Source organism: Cucumis melo, chromosome 10, assembly GCF_025177605.1.
Source record: "Cucumis melo cultivar AY chromosome 10, USDA_Cmelo_AY_1.0, whole genome shotgun sequence".
Lineage (NCBI taxonomy): Eukaryota > Viridiplantae > Streptophyta > Magnoliopsida > Cucurbitales > Cucurbitaceae > Cucumis > Cucumis melo.
Window position 1 is genome coordinate 2,238,892 of NC_066866.1, and position 17,125 is coordinate 2,256,016.

At 34.0% G+C, this 17,125-nt stretch overlaps 2 protein-coding genes across 2 annotated transcripts; one reads left to right on the forward strand and one right to left on the reverse strand.

Moving 5' to 3' along the window:
• Positions 1–258: 258 nt before the first annotated feature.
• Positions 259–9,126, reverse strand: LOC103489205 (DNA-directed RNA polymerase 1B, mitochondrial). The gene is made up of 19 exons (XM_008448261.3): positions 8,032–9,126; positions 7,146–7,322; positions 6,867–7,000; positions 6,665–6,731; positions 6,435–6,493; positions 6,118–6,235; positions 5,437–5,550; positions 5,200–5,331; positions 4,702–5,118; positions 4,485–4,535; positions 4,051–4,121; positions 3,270–3,354; positions 2,981–3,133; positions 2,800–2,874; positions 2,009–2,098; positions 1,844–1,891; positions 1,459–1,573; positions 1,241–1,344; positions 259–1,081 (listed from the first exon to the last, which is right to left on the reverse strand). The coding sequence occupies exons 1-19, from the start codon at positions 8,833–8,835 to the stop codon at positions 971–973; spliced, it is 2,925 nt and encodes a 974-aa protein (XP_008446483.2). The 5' UTR covers positions 8,836–9,126; the 3' UTR covers positions 259–970.
• Positions 9,127–13,152: 4,026 nt separating this feature from the next.
• On the forward strand, positions 13,153–15,202 carry LOC103489204 (uncharacterized). The gene is made up of 5 exons (XM_008448259.3): positions 13,153–13,573; positions 13,920–13,977; positions 14,064–14,147; positions 14,241–14,382; positions 14,467–15,202. The coding sequence occupies exons 1-5, from the start codon at positions 13,210–13,212 to the stop codon at positions 14,743–14,745; spliced, it is 927 nt and encodes a 308-aa protein (XP_008446481.2). The 5' UTR covers positions 13,153–13,209; the 3' UTR covers positions 14,746–15,202.
• Positions 15,203–17,125: the final 1,923 nt, after the last annotated feature.

A 17,125-nucleotide genomic window follows, 5' to 3' on the forward strand; every position in this document is an offset into this window, starting at 1 on the left:
TCAAAAGTTGCCAAAAGTTGCCATCAATAAATTTAATTTTGTTATATCTACGTAAGACTTTTTACATATATAAAGAAAGGGACAATTTACTATAGTTAAATTCCAACAACTTTTGAATTTGATTAGCTTTTAGGAAGATGAGATCTAGGTCATTCCTTCTACAATTTGACTTTTTCTTGAAAGTTTTTGTTAGGTCAGTGGATCTTCTTGGACCAAATTGTTCCGACACTCAAAATAGCATTACCTAAAACTTTGAGATAACCAAAAAAGAAGTTGATATTATACTTTATCCCTTAAAATAGCGAATAAATCAACAATTTAAAACACAGTAAACAAAAGACCCCCCAAGCAATACTACTTTCCTACAAATAATATGTAATAAACAAAAATTAATATTAGAGTTTAAACTACATGACAGCAAACCAGCTGCGATCTTTGGGAGTGTCATCGGTGAGTTTCCAGTAATCCAGCAATCTGAAAACCATGGAAGGGTACGTCCATGGATTCCTCCTCGAATTAACAAGCTTGCGTCGAGTTCTTCCTTTTTTTCACTACAAAAGCTACTGTCTGTCAGCATTGCCGAATCCCTAATTGGTTGCAGTATATCCGAGCTTTCGTATAGATCAGACAACCATGAAGGTAGATACTTGGTAGCGCCCCTCCAAAACGCAGCATTTTGTTTATTATCACCAGTCTTTCAAGGTGTCATAAGTGAAAAGCAGATGAACTTCCAAGTTCCAAGATGTTTACAGAGTACCAAAATCTGAAGTATATGTACAAGTATCAGGACAACACTGACCTTGGCGGTTTGATGCCAGGTCACGCTTGTCTCCTTCAAGAAGCAAATTTTACTTGCCCCTAGAGACAGATTTCAGTGAATCGCAGATTACTACCCCATTTCATAGGTCTTATTAGTCATCGACGTAGCACATACGAGAAGAGCATCCAACTGAAGCATTCTTACGTTGACCTAATTGAAGAAATAGGGAGACTTCAGAACCTCTTTGAGATCGAAGTCTCCCCCAGCAGGTAGAGGAGGAAATTTTGTGTTGGGGAAAGACTTTTTGAATTCCTTCAATAACTGTAAAGGGAAAAACCACCGGAGTTTATAAAGGAAAAAAATTCCAGTACAGAAAAAGACGACTACAATTATAGGTCTGTCGATCAAAATTAGAAAATCGCTTGCCACCACAACCAGGATAATTTAGTTGATCAAGTACACATGGGGAGAGATACTTACATTCTCCAGAATAGGAGCCTCATATAGCTCAACGAACTTCTGCCTAAGTATTCTATTCATTTCGTCGACATCACATGCATGGGTCCAATATGAATCATGGACTCCTGTAATGGAACATAATAAGACCATATATGATCACGATTGAACATTGGAATTAACCAAGTTCGCTAAGATAAAGGACCCAGTTGGGAAAGAGAAAGGAAAAAAATGAAGTGAACCTGCAAAGTGTAGGCCTGCATTTTTGCAGGCGAGAGCAGTCATCATCATATGAGAACTGTCAAGGGAATGTATAAAATTTGGAGGAAATGCTGATTTCTGACGCGCAGCCATGACCTACAGAAAATACTAAAAATTAACCAGCTGGTAAACAAATCCTCCAACAAAATTTGACTACTGCCTACAGAAGCCCTTCCTAAGCAAGTTAATAAACTTGAAGTGTCCCTAGACGACACAGACATGCAATACTTTTGTGGGGTATTCAACAAAAATCTGAAAATGGTAATAAACAGATTGATGCCACCCAATAACGACTGATCTGGTTGCCATTATTTAATACAGGGTATAAAATTTTGTAAGTCAACCAACAGAGAAAATAATAGCTACCTTGTCAGTTTCTCGTTGTAGACTCAACACTTGCAAGGAAGTCTTGACCTGCAAGAAGTCAAGGACAGCTCTTCAGTAACATACAAAAAACACTATTAATGGTCCAAGTTTGTATACAGTTCAAAACACAGAAACATAAATTTCACAAATTCAGTAGAGCTTTACGATATGTCTTCCTGGCTTCCGGTAAGGTTGCACCACCGGCAATCCAAGAGGAGTGGTCCATCGAACATCCTTATTTTCTGAAGCTATCACCTGTAGAAAATTAAATGTGTAGATGTTCAAAATTATGGTATTTGTTTGAAGACAATAAAGCTCAAATGACAGGCGAAGAGTGAGGATTCAAGAAAATATGGCTGGTGAACAAGGCATTGAAGTAAAAATTTCCAATCTCTACACTGGCTCTAAGATGTCAAGGAAGGGATGCGTGAGAAACTGAAACGGAATTGAGGAAATTTCTTAATTAGAAGAAATTTAATAGATTAGGAGGCCAAGGACTGAGGAGTTTCACGTTTGACTGACTGTACTGATTACTGAAGGATGTGGACAAGGTGGGAGATTCTTTACGTTCAAACAGGAAGGTAGATGCATGAGTGTAGTTCCTATATTTAGAGTTAAAAATCAATAACAATGAAGTGCACTCTCTTCTTCATTTCTCCATCTGCATAAGACCTGTTTTCATCACCATGTAGGAATATCTTTTTAAACTTTTCTTTCCTTGCGGTCTCTTCTCCAAAAGGGGCAGATCCGAAGAGGAAAATGGACCTCACACTCTTCAGATAGATGGACTACCTCTCTCATTGTCAATTGATTTGAGAGGATACTCATGTTATTGTTAATAAAATAATCAATGAAAACTGAAAAGCCCTTTCTTCAAGTTGCTGAGACTACAAACTCTATCAAAATAATAGAGTGATGAAGAGAGGAGCACAATGCCACCAACCGAGAAAACGCACCTTCGCACATTCGCCAAGCCAGTTCATGATAGATTTTGCTTCTTCAAACATTTCCCCAATAGCAGTCAAGGTAGTCTGCACGGGAACTCAAATCAGCAGAATGTTCACACACACAAAGACACAACTTTCATGGGTACAAGTGTGACATTTTCTCAAAGCATATTGCAGTTTGATGACTCACTTTAGCTGCATAGCAAGAAGCTGAAAATAACTGTCGCTCATTGCCGATGGATGCTCTTTCTTTCAACCTTTGACTAATCTGATCTTTGGCACCAACAAGAGTAACACCATACACTGATGTCATCACTGTTTGCTTCACCAGTTTACGATCTACCTGATTGCAGCCACAGATATATGAATCCATTAGAGGAAAAGCATACAAGCGGCAATAACAAACATAAGCATACAAGCAGCAATAACAAACATATCTTAAAAGAAAAAACTTCTTCTAGAATTATTAGTTACCAGACCTGATTGATTAAGAGTTTGGCATGCAATGCATTTGGATAACTCGCAGGATCTTTCAATGCATCACTTCGTATTATGTCAAGAACTCTGAATCCAGAAAAATAGATAAATAAACATATAAACTTTCTCTTCTGAAAGCCAAAAATATGCTCTAAAACATAAGTTATTCTACCAATTTCTTATACATAAAAAGATCACGAAAATGTTTAAGGGAGTGTTTGGTTGGAGTTATTTTTGAGAAGTTGAGTAGGTAATTATTATAGTAGAGAGCAAGTATGAGAGTTGACACGAATAATGAGGTAAGAAATATAAGTTAACACAATTAACAAGATGATAAATGTGGGTTAGAACAAATAATGGGGTAATAAACCTCTTCAATGGTTGGTGCACCCAAGCAATGGGTGAATTATTCTTACCCACCCAGCTTAACTACATGTTGGTTGCCAAATGTCCCCTTAACTAGTATTTTTACTTCCATACTAGTTGGTGAACCAATCTTCGAAAGTAGGACGCCGAGGGCATAGTCACAATATCACTGCATTGATTATGCTTATATTTACTATAGTTTGTAGAACCCATATATGAGTTATGAGGTCCCTTATCACGATTACCAGATTCAAAATACTCCTCATTTCATGGGAAAAGAAAATGGAATTGACAGCCACCAAGTTATTAGAACTCAACCTCCAAGTATATAAAACATCAAAAGAAAGTTGAAAAAAATGAAATTTCAAAATTAAGAACAATTATAATAATCCTTCATATAATAAAGCATGCAGCAACCTGGAAGCAATTCCTGAGTACACGTCCGCGGGTTTGTCACCTGCTGCAAGGTTAACTGCTTCTGCTCCCAACTGAAAAGAGATGACACAATATTAAATGCTAACAAGTAAACGTCGACCGTCCATTTCAAAGAGAACTTTTCTTTGTCAAAACTAAAGAATGGCCCAAAAGTACAGATGGATAAAAGAAAGATCACTATACTTGAAAAAAACTGCTATTTGGAAACAGTACAGAAAAAATATTTGATTTCTTCTTCTGTGGAGTATAAGAAGCATTATATGAATTCAGGTGTTTTGGCACTGACCAAGCAAGCATTGAGACATTTTCAATTCCCAGACATGCAGCTTAAGAAATGGTAAAAATGAAGTAGCTTCACTTCTTAGCTGACTATGTAGCTTAATCTTATCAAACTTCAGAAATTGAAAGTTTTTTACCTTGTCCCTCCCAAGAGCTGCATAGTGTTGCAAGCCATTGCAGGAACCATCCTGCCAAATTATGGGGAAATAAACAACGATAAATAGTTATAGCACTGCAGAATAGCTAGCTATGTTGTTATGCTTTAGAAAGGGAGAAAGCCAGAGAGATTATAGCAAGAAACGATCGATACATTGATAGTTTGGGAACAAATAACAAGAATAATGAAACTAATACCTGATGTATAGGCAAATGGGAAATAGTTGTTTCCGGCGAGGGACTTCTTAACGCCTCTGACAGATTAATACACACTGCCAAGCACTGAAAAGGATCCTCTGCACCCAACCACCAACGGGATCCTTCAAGAGGCCTGTCTGCAGAATCAAAAATCTCATCCAAATGGTTCTCGGTAAATGATATCCTGTCCTTATAAGATAACTTGTCCACACCACCAGCATACAGATTTGCTAAATGTATCTTTAACCAACGTAACCCGGACTCCCCAAGAGGCCGTCCCTCTGCAAATTCTAAAATGCCTCGACACAAATCAGAACCAATATGATTCAAATTTGGATGCATGGGGTATGCACGACCTCGGAAATCTAGATTGTGAGGATAGTAAAAGCCTTCCTCGTCTTTCATTTTCCTGGCCACCTGCTCACAATAAAAGTAAATTCAAATATGTTATCACAAGCGGATTAAAATCTAAATTCACTTCATCCAATAAGTTCTTACCGCAAGCTTAAGCTCTACGTCACACCGTTGTGAATGCCTTTCACTATTCTCCTTTTTCACAGCCTTGACTTTCCACTTCCATTTTCGAATTTCTGCTTCATCTTCCACGCTTGGCTCCTCGGGCAGAGGAAGCTAGACAGATTGAAGTTAAAGTTATGTTGCAAAAGAAGATATAGCTTTCATAAGATATAAAAACAAAAAAAATAGGGACAGAAGGCATTCAACTCATTAGCGTACATCTTCACGGTCAACCAAGTCAGCAAGACGACCACCACTAGCCCATATCCTCTCGATAATGCTAAGTACTCTTTTATTCACCCGCCACTTGGTACTCCCAAGTATATCAAGTGCCTAGAGATGCAAAAATTATTTTATGCGTCAAACAAAGATAGAAGCACAATAATTTCCACTTCCTTCATTTCTTATATTATAAAGAAATTGTAAAATTCCCCTTTCTAACTCGGAAAAAAACAAAAACCACCTTGTTTGGTTTAGTATTAAAAGAGATAAGTAGTAAATTTATGTTTTTGGAACCATGAGTCCGAATCTTTGTAGCCAGATGGTCTATCAGCTATAATTAGCCAACTACCCATACCCACGGTCATCAATAAAGAGGAAACTTAATGGAATGAGGAGAATTTTTAATCCTTCTGCAACTTGAATTCATAAAGAAACTTCAGGTTAAATTTTCTTTCCTAAGGGCCAACTCTTAAAAGCTCCTTCTGATGGCATCACAACTTCAAAGGCGAAAGCCATGAAACATGAAATCAAAGAAAAAAATTTCTTCGATAAAGTGCAAATATCTTATAATTGTCCCTAGAGATGTTAATGTTTCAACATCGTACATGGGAAAGAGTTTACGAAAAATCAAAGGTATGTACAAAAATCATTAAACTAAGATAATAAACTGACTCAAACCTTAAAAACAGGCTCTAGTTGCGTCCTTGGAGCCCTTCTAACTGCTTCACGTTGCTGTTTTGCCCCACGTATTCGCATAACATATGATGGTAGGAAAAAGTATGCCCCTTTGTCATACCTACACCAGATTAGCATATATCAAATATCAAACAGAACTAGAATATGACCAATGAAACTGAAGCTTCAAGAATACGCATGTCGCATCATTCAAATCTTTACTCTCCAACAAAGGGTATATATAAAATGAAACAATGTTTTTAATCTCTAACTATTCATGAAACTATTAGGGAAATAGCTTCAAATATAGAGTTACCCACCCTGTCCAATTAAGAGGAGGCACCAGCATAGGCATATACGGAATGACCATGTGCCCAGCCTGAGAAAGAACGGAAGAAAATCACTAATCGAAGACATAAAGTGAGTAATTTTGAGAGAGTCTAGCGGAACTATATGGTTGCATAATCAGACAATCATAACCATGTCTGAGAACTATTTTCAGAAATGCAACCAAGTCTACATCAAGTCTACGGTATATGCTTCTACTTACAGTTTTCACCATGCCTCGACGAACAAGTGGATCACATTCAATAACACCATATCTCCTGCCAAGTTTCCTACGAGAAGAAATCAAATATTGACAATTAGTAGTAGCAGTAGTAATACTGATACAGATCGGACACAGAAAGAACATGTAGAAAATTTGAAGTGAGATAGAATATGAAAAATAAATCAAGAAAGCAGACGTTAACTGTGTTTCTTTCGGGGAGGTTTTAAGATAATGCACAAAGGCAGGGCGAAGATCAGGTGGGGCATCTCCTAACTGATCAACTGGAGGTTGAATATAGGCTGTTTCTATCAAAAACTTAATCAAGGTGCAACCAACCTGTAAGGTAATAGGAACCAGAATTAAATAGTTTCTCGTTGTCAATATGAATACCTCATATCTACAGTCACTAACAGCAAGTAGACACAATAATTGATGTTTTACTTTCAATCGAGACAATGGACAGAAAATGAAAAACAAAAACCTTCACATGAACATCCGTGCCCCAAGGCTTTAAGTCATCATGCTTTTTTACTATAAAATTCACTTTCTGCAACTTCTGTTGTTTCATCAGCTTGGTGACTTTTTTCCTCAATTTGTCTTGATCTTCGGCTAGTTTCTCCGGTTGTTTCTTCTTCTCAAAGAAATGTCGTATCCTGACCTGTTTCGTAGAAAAGAAAATCATTCAAATAAATGTTTCAAATAACTTGACAGCGTTCCACGGAAAATGCCAACTAGCGTTCAGATGCTGATGACCAAACAAGGACGTGTCTCTTACATATCCGAAGACTATATTGATAGATAGATAGACAGAGAGAGAGCGATCATGTGTGACTTGGTTAATGGAAAAGGCTTGTAATAAAGATCATTACTAAACGCTCTAATAAGAGTATTCTATCATCGGGCAACGTGTCTCTTACATATCTATATAAAAGAGATAAAATTTGACAGAAAAATAGCTAATCGGGTGAAAGACGGAGACATGCAGAACAAATTTTCAATTGTACATTGCACCATCGTGTCTCATTAGTGGGTTATGAAAATTGGAACCTCAAATCACAAAGAAAGAAGTACAAGGCAAGACAAAAGTTTAGTATTGTACTAGCAATAAACTGCTAACTTGCAGGGGATCAGGATCTGGCAAAGGGAAGAGATTACAAACTTGTAGTTGAGAAAAGAAAAGAAAAATGAGAAAAGAAAAATGAGAAAAGAAAGAGCAAGAGAAATATTAGATTAAACATAATTTTCATGCCAAAAGCAACCCATGCCTAGTTTTTCGATATGATCTCTGACAAACTTATTATCAATTGGAAATTTAAACCAAATACGATTATGTTGACAATCAAAATAAGAAATTTAAACCAACCAACCTCGTTTTCAATTGCTTCTCCTATATGAGTAGCAGCTTGGGTTACCTTGACAATACCGTTTCCTTCAAAATCACTCATCATCACCCCCACTAACTTATGCATTGTAATCACTGCCATCATATCTGCCGGTAGAAGATTGAAATAAGGAGCGTGATTCGGACAGAAATTCTTACTCTTACTCTTGATTGATTCTTGCTCTGCAACAATTGCATCACGAAAGGGTTGGAACCAACCAAGGAATAAAGACTTCATGTAAGGTAAATTGGGCGACAGCTTCTGCTCACATATTTCCGCTATAAGTTCTTCGTATTCTCTAGCAGCCTCTTCCCATGCCTCTGTCTCTATCTTTATCTGTCTCTTCCGTAGCATATCGTACGTCGCTTCCCCTTTTCTATCGACCATCCTCTTAGGCTTCTTAAAGTGAGGCTCCACCTTATCTTGTTTGCTTATCCCCTCCATTATTTCCTGAATTTCTTCGGAGCCCGATAAATCCCCTTCGGAAATGGCTGCCTCGGCAGCAGTAGCGTAGCCTTCAGCATGGTTTAGAACACCATAAAACGCCACTGGATTGCTTGAATGTGGGAAATTGGAGTTCGTAAATCCAACTTTTTGGGGATGGAGAAAGCTGATTCTACTAGAGTCCCCTGATTGGCAACAAGTGTTCAAGGTTTCTAGCGACCTGGAATATCTAATTTGATCGAGAAAGATATGGTCTTCAGTAACTTTTCTTGAGGTAGAAGAAGACAGCTCGGAGAATAATGTAGCTTTCCTTGAAGCAGCTCTTTTCAAAACGTTTCTCCACATTGTTTGGTACCAGAGATCCCCAATTGCTGAAACGACGAATTCAAGCAATTCAAAAGGCGGTTGATGGATAAGAAGAAGATAAAAATTTGATGGTAAACATGAGCAGTTTCTCCGAAATAGTTTCAGGAAGTAAGAAAGTGAGCAAACAAGCTTGAAGACGAAGAACTCAAGGCGAGAAGTGAGGAAGCGAAGTTAAAATTTTCGAAGTAGTGGGAGAATGAAGAAGAGAATCAGAGTGGCGGCTATTAAACCCTCCTTAAACCTACATCTCCCCTCCTTCACCCGTTCTTCAAGCGCCCTCAAAACTCGACCCACTTCGTTCCCGCGTTGTGCTAATCCGCTCGTCGTATTGGGCCTCATGGGCTTATTAGCCATAACGGGCTTTCAAGAATTTTTGGCCCACATTATACCAATAGACATATCGCGAATATAGCAATTAAATAATATATTGTAATATTTTTAGAAACTTATAGATATAGTAAAATTTTTGAATGAAAATCTATTAACGATAGATTATGTTGCAAATACTAATTTATCACTAATAAATTATAATAGATATCTATTTAAAATTACTGGATATGACATTTGAAATCAAACTCATGTTTGGACCATTGAAATAAAATTCTTGTAATTGGAATAAAACTCTTGTAATTAAAAAACTAAACTTATGAGCTTTGAATATGTTTTTTTTATATTGAATGGCATATGTTTTAGAAAAAATTTCACTTCAAGCTCTTACCATTAATCATTGATCGTTGACAACAAAGGTTAGCGATCAATCATTATGATCATTTGTGACCTACAACTTTAGATGTTTATGTCGTTAGATGAACATCTTGATCCACAACGACTAATCATTATCGTTAATTATCGATGTCGTCCCTCTTGTCATGATGGTCAATGACCAATAGCCACGAGCCTTGGTGACCGATTGTGACAATGATCGATGACCAACCAATTGTCTTAATTAATAATTGACGACTGTTGACCATCTTCACCATTGATCAACGTCGCTTCACCACTACTTCTTACACTTATTTTCCATGGGTTTGAATAGTAAACGATATTCAAGCCCATTGATTACCTTTTCTTTTTCTAATTCAATCTAGAAAATTCCCCATGGTCAAGAATTCAAAACCAACATTTAATTTCCATAAATTTGATTTAGAATCTGTGCGCCAAACACCCCAAGAGTCTATTATATCACATATAAACTTTACTATATTTACAATTTGTTTGAAATATTACAATATACTCGATTATTATTTTTAAATTACTATGCATTATAATTACTATCGAGAAAATTAGGATTTGGAATATTCATGGTGGGAATAGAAAAAATGTAAGAACATATTGATTTGTTTCTTATTATTTTATACATATTATCATATATTTGATCAAAGTGATTGTAATCAAAATAAAAATCCAATAATAAAGTTGTTCATCATGCACTGTATTCATTTGTTTTATGAATCATGCTTAATTAAACACTAAATTTTCTCTTTTCTATTTTTATTAATGACTTTTGTCTTCAAAATCCACTTTTAAATTTGCATAATTTGTTTGTCACTTACTCTTGTGATTTTAATTGAGTTTTTTTTTTGTCAATTAGAGAGATCGTTTTTCTTCAAAAAAAAAATATCGTTATGTTGTAGTAATTAAATAATAAATGATTGAGTAAGCAGTGTAATAGCAATAGAAAGTTATGAAATTTAACTAATGTACGGTGTAATTGTAATGTACAATTACGAGACATTAACATTCATTTATTTCGTTATTCGTAATCATAACAAAAGTTTTGTAACTATATATGATTTTCTCTCATTATTTCATTTTATTATATATTTTCTTATCAAATGCGATTATTTAAAAAAAAAAAATCTTTACTTAGGTGAAGATAAAATAAGATCTTTAAAGAAATATATTTTCTCGTACATACCTATAACAACCTGAAATATATATTATAGATTTCTAAAAAAAAAAAAAAAAAAAGAGATGAATCAAATAAAACTCAAAAAATTGATTATACAAATTTAGAATTTGATGATAATAAACATATGACCTAAAAACCCAAACTATTTTCAATAAAAAAAATTATGAAACATATTAGAAAGCCAAGCATAGGGATTTTTTCTCATTATTTTCTTAATTTAAATTAAAAAAACATATATATATATATATATATATATTAAATTGTGACCTCTTTATTTGTATAATAATAAACCATAATATATAAATTAAAAGTAGTAATAATAATAAATAAATGAATATATAGGTTTTTATAGATCTATAGTATATAAAAATATACTTTTTTTTCAAATAAAAATAGAGTTTTTGTTCTTAGTGGTTTTTTTCTTTTCTTTCAATTTTTTATTATGGAAAAATCCAAAAATAATTTTTTATTATTAAAAAACAAACCTAAAAGATAAAATGTATTTTTTTTTTTTTTAGATAATTGATTTTTTAAGGATTTTTTTTTTCCAAACTAATAAGATCCACTAAGATGAAGTAATGATAATTTTGTTTATACTAATCTAAGTATATGTAGATAGATTTTCCTGATATGGAAATTATTGTTGTTTCTTTTTTAAAGAAATCTAATGTGATTGGACAAAATCTTAATAAATGCTACGACAAAATTCCTGTAAAAAAGCGAAGAAATAAAAGGGAGAGTTATCTAACAATAATGAGTGATTTTAATGCAACTATTTATAGAAAATAAGATATATTATTAACCATTTTATAAAGATTTTATCTTTCAAAATCTATACTATTTATCTTTCAAAATAAGATAAATAGGAAAATATTTTATTGAGTTTATAGTTTTAAGGAGAATCTTTATGAATAGTATGATAAAGTAAATTATTTACAAAATATAATAAAAAAACAAAATCTTAATAGGCTACAAAGAGTTTAATGAATTTTATTCTATTTTGTAAATAGTTTTAATATTTTATTATTTAATAATTTAAATGTAAAGTTACAATATGTAATCTGATAACCGATCGCTAAAAGGGGCAAAAGGGAAAATCGAGTATTTCTCCTTTCTTTTTTAGTCCCTTTTATATAGTTATAAGTAGATAGTTTAAAAGATTTAGATTAAATTTGTGTCATTAGTTTCTCTCATAAAATTTAAGTTTAGTAACACTTTCTTCTTGGATTATGTACATAGCATAATTAAAGTTAGTAGCAAATTCGGAACTTTACGTTGTACAAGAAGATAAGTTTGAAGTTTGAACACATTGAAAACGAGAAAAAAAGAACACGAGACCATGATGATAAGCTTCGTATTTTCCCACTGGACTCACAAGTTAATTTGCAAAGTGAAGAAATATTTTATATGTAACATTTAGGGGTCAAACTTAAGATAAATTCATCCCTACTTAATATCTAAAAATACGTTTTAAAGCAATCAAAGAAAGACTTCAAATCTAGCTCATACTTCAAAACATCAACAATGGTTCAAAAAAAAAACTTAAATGAAATAGAATGACGTTGACATAAGACACTCGAAAAAAAAAAACTACAAACTAAGTCTGTTGTCTTGTGTTCAATTATAATATAGTTATATACTCATTTATTCCAAATTATTTTGGTAAGCTTTACCATAATTTGCCATAATTCATAAGTATTACATAGCGTATTGAATGTATAGAGTGGAAGGTGAAACATATGAAACACCAAAAATGTATATATGCATACGTAAATATGTGTGTGTGTGTGTGTATAATGGAAAAGAAGAAGAGTTATGAAGAGTGATGGATGACATTTCTTAATCTATGCAGACAATGGGTTTGCCTCAAAACTTTAAGGTAAAGGAGTAGGAACTAAGAATGTCATTGCTTGAATATTAGGCCCCATTGACACTTGCTTTGAGGCAAACAGTACAACTAAAAGAGGATTATTGCCATTTTCAACTTCTTTTTTAATCTTTATTCTTTGGATATTACCATTTTCAATACATTCTAATTCTCAACAATTTACTGAAAATGGTCACAACTGTCCAAAACACCAAAAATCTAAACCCTTGAAGAAGATGAACTTTGGTTTAGTTGATTATGGTAATTTGGCCATACATTTAAGGAAAATTTTGGTAAAGAAAAGTGAAAATATGTCTTTTATAGAAGATATTAGTCCTAATGTAATAAAGTTCTTATATAGTTTTTGCTTGAAAACTAAGTAGCATATATGGTGATCCATAATGTTGAAACTCACATTTCACCAACTAAGTATGGTAAGTGTGGGAAATATGGTGAGCCAACTCAAATATTAATTCTTCACTCAACACTTTCTCATTCTCCCACAAACCTTTATAATCTCAATCCACTTTTGTATCAAATTGTCTCATTAAATCTTATCTGTTTTTTCTCCAATATGTCATCAAAAGCCACTGTTAGAAGACATATTTTGGAGAGGCAAGCATGTCCTAAAGAGAAAGATAGGACAAGCCAAAACATTTTGTCCAAACACCTTAAGAAGATTTACCCAATTGGGTTACAACGAACCACTTCTTCACTATCTTTATCTTCTCTGTCATTGTCTTTGTCCCAAAACTCGAATGACTCTTCTCTTACGGACTCCTCGATCCAACTAGATCAGAAAATTTCATACGCAATTCGTCTTATTACACCACCTCCTGAAAGAAGAGAAGTCCCATTGCCTAAAAGTATTCAACAACAAAGTCAAGAACTTAGTGATGGAGAATTGAGGCGGTGCAACTGGATCACTCATACCAGTGGTAAGATTATGCTTACAGTTGAAATGCTTCCTAGCAAGTGATAATATAACATTATTAGAAAAAAAAAAAAAAAAAGTCAGAGACTAAATAAAGTTTGTTTGAAAGTTCAAGCTATTGATGTGATAAATAATGTCACCAACTTAGGACAGCAGTTGCTATCACTGCCATATTTCTTCGTATAATGGGATTGTGGCTTCTAATAATAACTACAGTATAATATAGTTCTGATATGGGTTAAGAAACACTATATCTTATCGAAAAAGAAAGAAAAAAGCAGTTTCCTTTCCCCACATGCTAGACTACTTCATGACTTGACTGATGTTTTTCTCTAATGTAATTTACGTAGATAAAGCCTATGTATCTTTTCACGACGAGTGTTGGGGCGTCCCAGTGTACGATGACAAGTAGGTTGTCTATGTAACTTTTCATTTATCTTACATGTCAATTAATAGATATGTAGTTAACTTTGGAAAGAAAAATTAATGTTCAGCCGACTTTTCGAGCTACTTGCACTATCTGGGATGTTAATGGACTACAACTGGACTGAAATTGTGAAAAGAAGGGAACTATTTAGGTAATATTTACTCTGCCAGTTACACACCCTTTATGTTCTTAAGATAAATTTCAATCTCATGTTAAATATATACACACCTTTGGTTGGTAAAAGGGAAGCTTTTGCTGGATTTGAGCCAAGTATTGTTGCCAACATGGGGGAGAAAGAGATAACAGATATAGCATCTGACAAGGCCATTATGCTGGTGGAAAGCAGAGTGAGGTGCATAGTCGACAATGCCAAATGCATATTGAAGGCAAGCTAGATCAACTGAGTTTTTAACAAGTTGTTTCTAGATTGCATTATTAATTAGAATTACTGGTTTTTAATTCAACTGCAGATAGCTAGAGATTTTGGATCATTCAGTAACTATATGTGGAGCTCTGTGAACTTCAAACCAACAATAAATAGATTTAGACATCCAAGAAATGTTCCCTTGAGAAGTCCTAAAGCAGAAGCCATTAGCAAGGACATGGTGAAGCGTGGTTTTCGGTTTGTTGGGCCAGTGATTGTTTATTCATTCATGCAAGCGGCTGGGTTGACGATCGATCATCTTATCGATTGTTTTCGACACGGTGAATGTGTGAATCTTGCAGAAAGACCATGGAGACATATCTGAAAACAAGCTTTCCTAATTTCCCTTTAAAGTTGTGGTTATTCTGTTGAGCATTAAGTTAAAAAAATATGAATAATTATATATAGAGAAAGAGAAAAGAACCAAGATGGAATTTATTAACTCTTTATTTATCAGTTTCTGCTAGAATGGCCAGTTCTTCAACTGATATTAAAGCCTTGAGAATTGATCAGTTCATATCATCAACAAATGCAGAGCTCACCATTACAGCAGTTGTGGTGTAACGGTATTCGACAAGTTGAAGCTGGTGGAGAATAAGAATGGTGTATTTAATTTGTTTAATATTTTATTAAGGGGTGTTTCAAAGTCCTCACATTATGCTTCTAATATATGAGAAACTAATTATTCTAGATGTTTAACATGGACCTCTTGAGTTTCATCTTATTACTGTTTCAAGATCTAATCACACTAAATGAAATCGATTGATTCAAAATTGCCTATCTACGTGCTTTCTCATATTTTCTAAGCAAGCTCTCATTGTTTAAGATAGAGAGAACTTAAGATGTGCTTAGTTCATAAAGAACTTCAAAATACAACTCAAATCAATCAAAGCAGATATGACTAGAAAAATTTAGTATGGGTGTACAGTTTAAAAGGACCAAATATGTAATGATATGCAACCTCGTTATATTATCCCTCACCTTGAGAAATGTCAATTGAGCTTCACAATGGCCTCCTTCGAGTTGGCTGAGAGTCAACATCCATGGACCATTTTTCTCGTATTTGTTGGGTCAAAATTAAAGATAGTTTTGCCTTAACAATGATTTGTGTTCCAACTATTTTTCGAGGTTGTTATGAGTTGATGACTTGATGGACTATGAACTATAGCTCACCACGTCGATCAACCCACAAGTCCAAAAAGGAAAATCAAAACCCTCGAGAATCGTGGAAGTGGAGCTGAGGACCGAACACATTATATGAGACCAAGCAGGGTGCCATATTGCTAAACTAAACCTACTTAACGATCTCTCTATTCACACAACGGAGCCTTCACACAGTCTCCCCATCAAATTTTAGGGAGTTAGTGTAAATAGAGGAGTCATACTTACCTTAAAACAAACATGATGCTACTAACGATACCTCGACTCGATAATAACTTAAACATTGGAGTATGTTGAGCAATCACCCTGCAGCTGACATGATATCCATTTTACAGGTCAGCTCAATTTAGGCTGATAAGATACCTTACACTAATCGCACATCAACAAAAGTCATCACTAGTGACCTACTTAATATTATATTTAGACTATGATTTGATATGGTTTAAATTCTTATCTTAAGTTAAAGAGATTATGATAAGGTATAAATTCAAAAGATGGACGTCATATTATATTTCTGAAACTTTTTCTTGCCATAATTCCAAATCTCAACACTTTAGGTTGGCAACTCCATCGAAGAGTACATCCAACTTCTTTCCTTGACCGAACTCAATCCTCTTCGATGGTAATGACCGTTGGAGTTGACTAGAGAAGAAAATATTTTTTTTTTCAAAAAATCATATCTATTTAAACTCTTTTGATAAAAAAAAATTGTTTAAAATAAACTTTGAAATTTTTTCAAAAAAAAAACCATGGTTATGATTAATTCCAATTATTTCCAAAATAACTCCTTTTTTTTTTTCAAAATGAAATACTTAAAAAGTTAAACAAATATTTCCCAACCCGTAGGTACAAAAGTATTCAATTTTTTTTTTCATATATGATTCCACAGAATTATAAAGAAAACTTCCAACACTCTGTTATATATAAGATTGCTTAAACTTCTCTCAAAGGAAAACAGTAAGATGGGCACGAAGCCCCACAATTGTCTCTATCATCTTCCTCTAACTCAATTAATGAATCATTTTAGCTTGGATTATAAACCATCCAAAGAATAAAACAGGACCCCTACTGAAAAGACAGGTGGCCAAAAAATAAAAAAAAACAAAACAGGTCAAATCAAAGAAATTAGCCTCTCCACCTCATCTCTTCATTCACCTGCTACAATCTATATCCACACTTTTTCTTCCCTTCCACCATTTTTCAACCTAACTTCTTGATTAGTTTCATCTTTTTAATCCCACTGATGGTTAGGTTTGTCCAAGTAATAGTGACTATTGGAATCACATCTACCCACACCAAACTTAAACTTTAACTTGAACTTTTTCTAGGAAGCCTCTTGATGGGAAGTAGTGCCTGAAATTTGTTAAGATAGCACTTATCAAGTATTTGAATAAGTTTACACGCATCCCAACTAATTTCATAAAATAAATGGTCCAATACTCCAAAATTTAGATGTAAAAAAACTTATTAAAAATTAATACCTAAGTAAATGATCATAGGATTGAACAAATGATCTCCTAACCACTTATTGAGACTATGTCTCT

What these genes read in the sequence shown, in the direction of transcription:
- LOC103489205 (XM_008448261.3), bottom strand. Translation starts at nt 8,835, where the DNA reads ATGTGGAGAAACGTTTTGAAAAGAGCTGCTTCAAGGAAAGCTACATTA. An exon ending in GAGAAGCAATTGAAAACGAG is followed by an intron (nt 7,323 to 8,031) that starts GTTGGTTGGTTT and finishes TCTACGAAACAG; the next exon opens with GTCAGGATACGACATTTCTT. An exon ending in CAGCTCTTGGGAGGGACAAG is followed by an intron (nt 4,122 to 4,484) that starts GTAAAAAACTTT and finishes ATCTCTTTTCAG; the next exon opens with TTGGGAGCAGAAGCAGTTAA.
- LOC103489204 (XM_008448259.3), top strand. Translation starts at nt 13,210, where the DNA reads ATGTCATCAAAAGCCACTGTTAGAAGACATATTTTGGAGAGGCAAGCA. An exon ending in AAAAGAAGGGAACTATTTAG is followed by an intron (nt 14,148 to 14,240) that starts GTAATATTTACT and finishes GGTTGGTAAAAG; the next exon opens with GGAAGCTTTTGCTGGATTTG. An exon ending in ATGCCAAATGCATATTGAAG is followed by an intron (nt 14,383 to 14,466) that starts GCAAGCTAGATC and finishes ATTCAACTGCAG; the next exon opens with ATAGCTAGAGATTTTGGATC.